General features: G+C 47.7%; 1 protein-coding gene across 1 annotated transcript in view; it reads left to right on the plus strand.

The window, feature by feature from the left end:
• The window catches only part of PLAT (plasminogen activator, tissue type), a 30,990-nt gene extending 29,580 nt beyond the window's left edge, over positions 1–1,410 (plus strand). Inside the window, exon 12 of the mRNA XM_045286855.1 lies at positions 487–1,410. Within this exon, the coding sequence (XP_045142790.1) occupies positions 487–639 (153 nt within the window). The 3' untranslated portion in view covers positions 640–1,410. The remainder of the gene's footprint in view (positions 1–486) is intronic.
• Positions 1,411–1,937: the final 527 nt, after the last annotated feature.

A 1,937-nucleotide genomic window follows, 5' to 3' on the forward strand; every position in this document is an offset into this window, starting at 1 on the left:
AGCACTCATAACCAAACACCGTTAGCCAAAAGGCCACAGGGCTACCAGGCAGGTGGTGGAGCTCAAACCCGAGACCGGGGAGGCCTGCCACATCCGAGGGGTCCCATCAGTTCTCTGTCACTTTTCACCTGTTGATACAACTGAAGTCTCTAAAGCGGCGGTGCTCAACCTGTGGGTCGCGACCCGTTGTGGGTTGAGCCACCCTTTCACAGGGTTCGCCCAATTCATAACAGTAGCAAAATGACAGTGATGAAGTAGCAACAAACAGTGTTATGGTTTGGGGATCACCGCCACATGAGGAACTGTATGAAAGGGTCGCGGCATAAGGAAGGCCAAGAATGACTGCTCTAAAGGGTAAAGATAACTAATGTCCAAGTGTCCGTCTCTGAACTAAGTATTTCGAAGAGCTCGGTCCTAGCACAGTGAATAGTGGTCCTCGCTTCCTCCAGCTGCCCAGCATCCCCCTGAGCCTGTCTTCTTTTGCAGGGTGACTCCGGAGGCCCTTTGGTGTGTGTCAAGGACAAGCGCATGACTTTGGTTGGCATCATCAGCTGGGGCATTGGCTGCGGGCAGAAAGACGTTCCAGGTGTATATACCAAGGTTACTAATTACTTGGACTGGATTCGAGACAACATGTGACTTTGACCAAGGAAACCCAGCTGTCTGAAATCCGCTCTGATCTTCCCTTCTTCTGCAAAGATGGAGCGAGTCTTTCTACCGGCCTCTCCTTAAACCTCCCCACAGAACTGGGAAAAGGACAGGCACGAGAGGGAAGCGTGTGCATATTTTACAGATGCTTCCCCTTCGGGAAGTTTCCGGACGTGAAAGCCTGATTTCAGAATGGATTCGACCAGACAGGAAGACGGAATGTCCAGGAATACCACTTACATAAAAGGCGAACAAAAGCCCAACCTCTTGAATGTGTCAATATGAGCAGCTTGGAAACTGGGGCAGCAAGATAAAAGCACGCCTTGGTAATGGAGCATAACTAGATCCTTCAAGAAAGGGTCGCATTAGAAATAGAATGTGTAGGAGAGTCAAAAGAAAGTCAACAGGGCCCCCAAACAAAGGATGGGTGGGCTGGCCGGTCAGCTCGGGGTACGTTTCTCCCAGAAACCACAGGGAGTTCTCCCAGAAACCACAAAGAAACCATCCTTTGAGACAGGTACTGCTCCCCTCTTCTTTACAACTCTTGTCAGGCAGCCCTTACTTTGGTGTACAGTATAAATCTTTTCCTCTTTATACATTTTACAGCAGATCAGGAGAATCATATCATTTTAATAGTTGATAAATGAAACCTTAGATATTTATAACTATCAGTCCATGTTGTCTTTATTTTCAGTTGCCATGCCTTGTACTATACTATAGCGAACTGATACATTTTCAAAAATAAATATATTTTTCACATTGTTTTCCAGAGTGGGCTGGTTTTGTTACACGCACAGGATCCCGTCGCTTGGGTTTCTCGGTGTCAGTCGTGTTCACAGGTCATGAGTCATCTGACATGCTTCCTTTTCAACATAGTCATAACACTTGCCGCATACAAGGCAATGTGCCATGCGCAATACAAGCAAAGGAGGAGTTCTTGGTATGACCCTCATGTATTGAGAGAAATACCTTATGGACAACAAGGTGCTCGGGAAATAACAAGAAATAATAATAACGTAGAGAAAGTAAGGTGAGTTACAAAATAGCGGAGAGACGTCCTGGAATTCGGTTGCTGAAGGAATTAGGGGGTTTTGTGGGGAGAGCAGGGAACCCTGGTGGTGCCGTGAGTTCCACATTGCACTCCTGACCTCCAGGTCAGTCGTTTGAACCCACCGGTCACTTGAGGCCAAGATGAGGCTGTCTGCTCCTGTCAAGACTTAAAAGTCTCACAACCCCCAAAGGACGATTCTACCCTGTGCTACAGACTTGCTGTGAGGCAGACGCGACTC

Source organism: Echinops telfairi, unplaced genomic scaffold, assembly GCF_000313985.2.
Source record: "Echinops telfairi isolate 266 unplaced genomic scaffold, ASM31398v2 ScPeMD7_9;HRSCAF=40, whole genome shotgun sequence".
Taxonomy (NCBI): domain Eukaryota; kingdom Metazoa; phylum Chordata; class Mammalia; order Afrosoricida; family Tenrecidae; genus Echinops; species Echinops telfairi.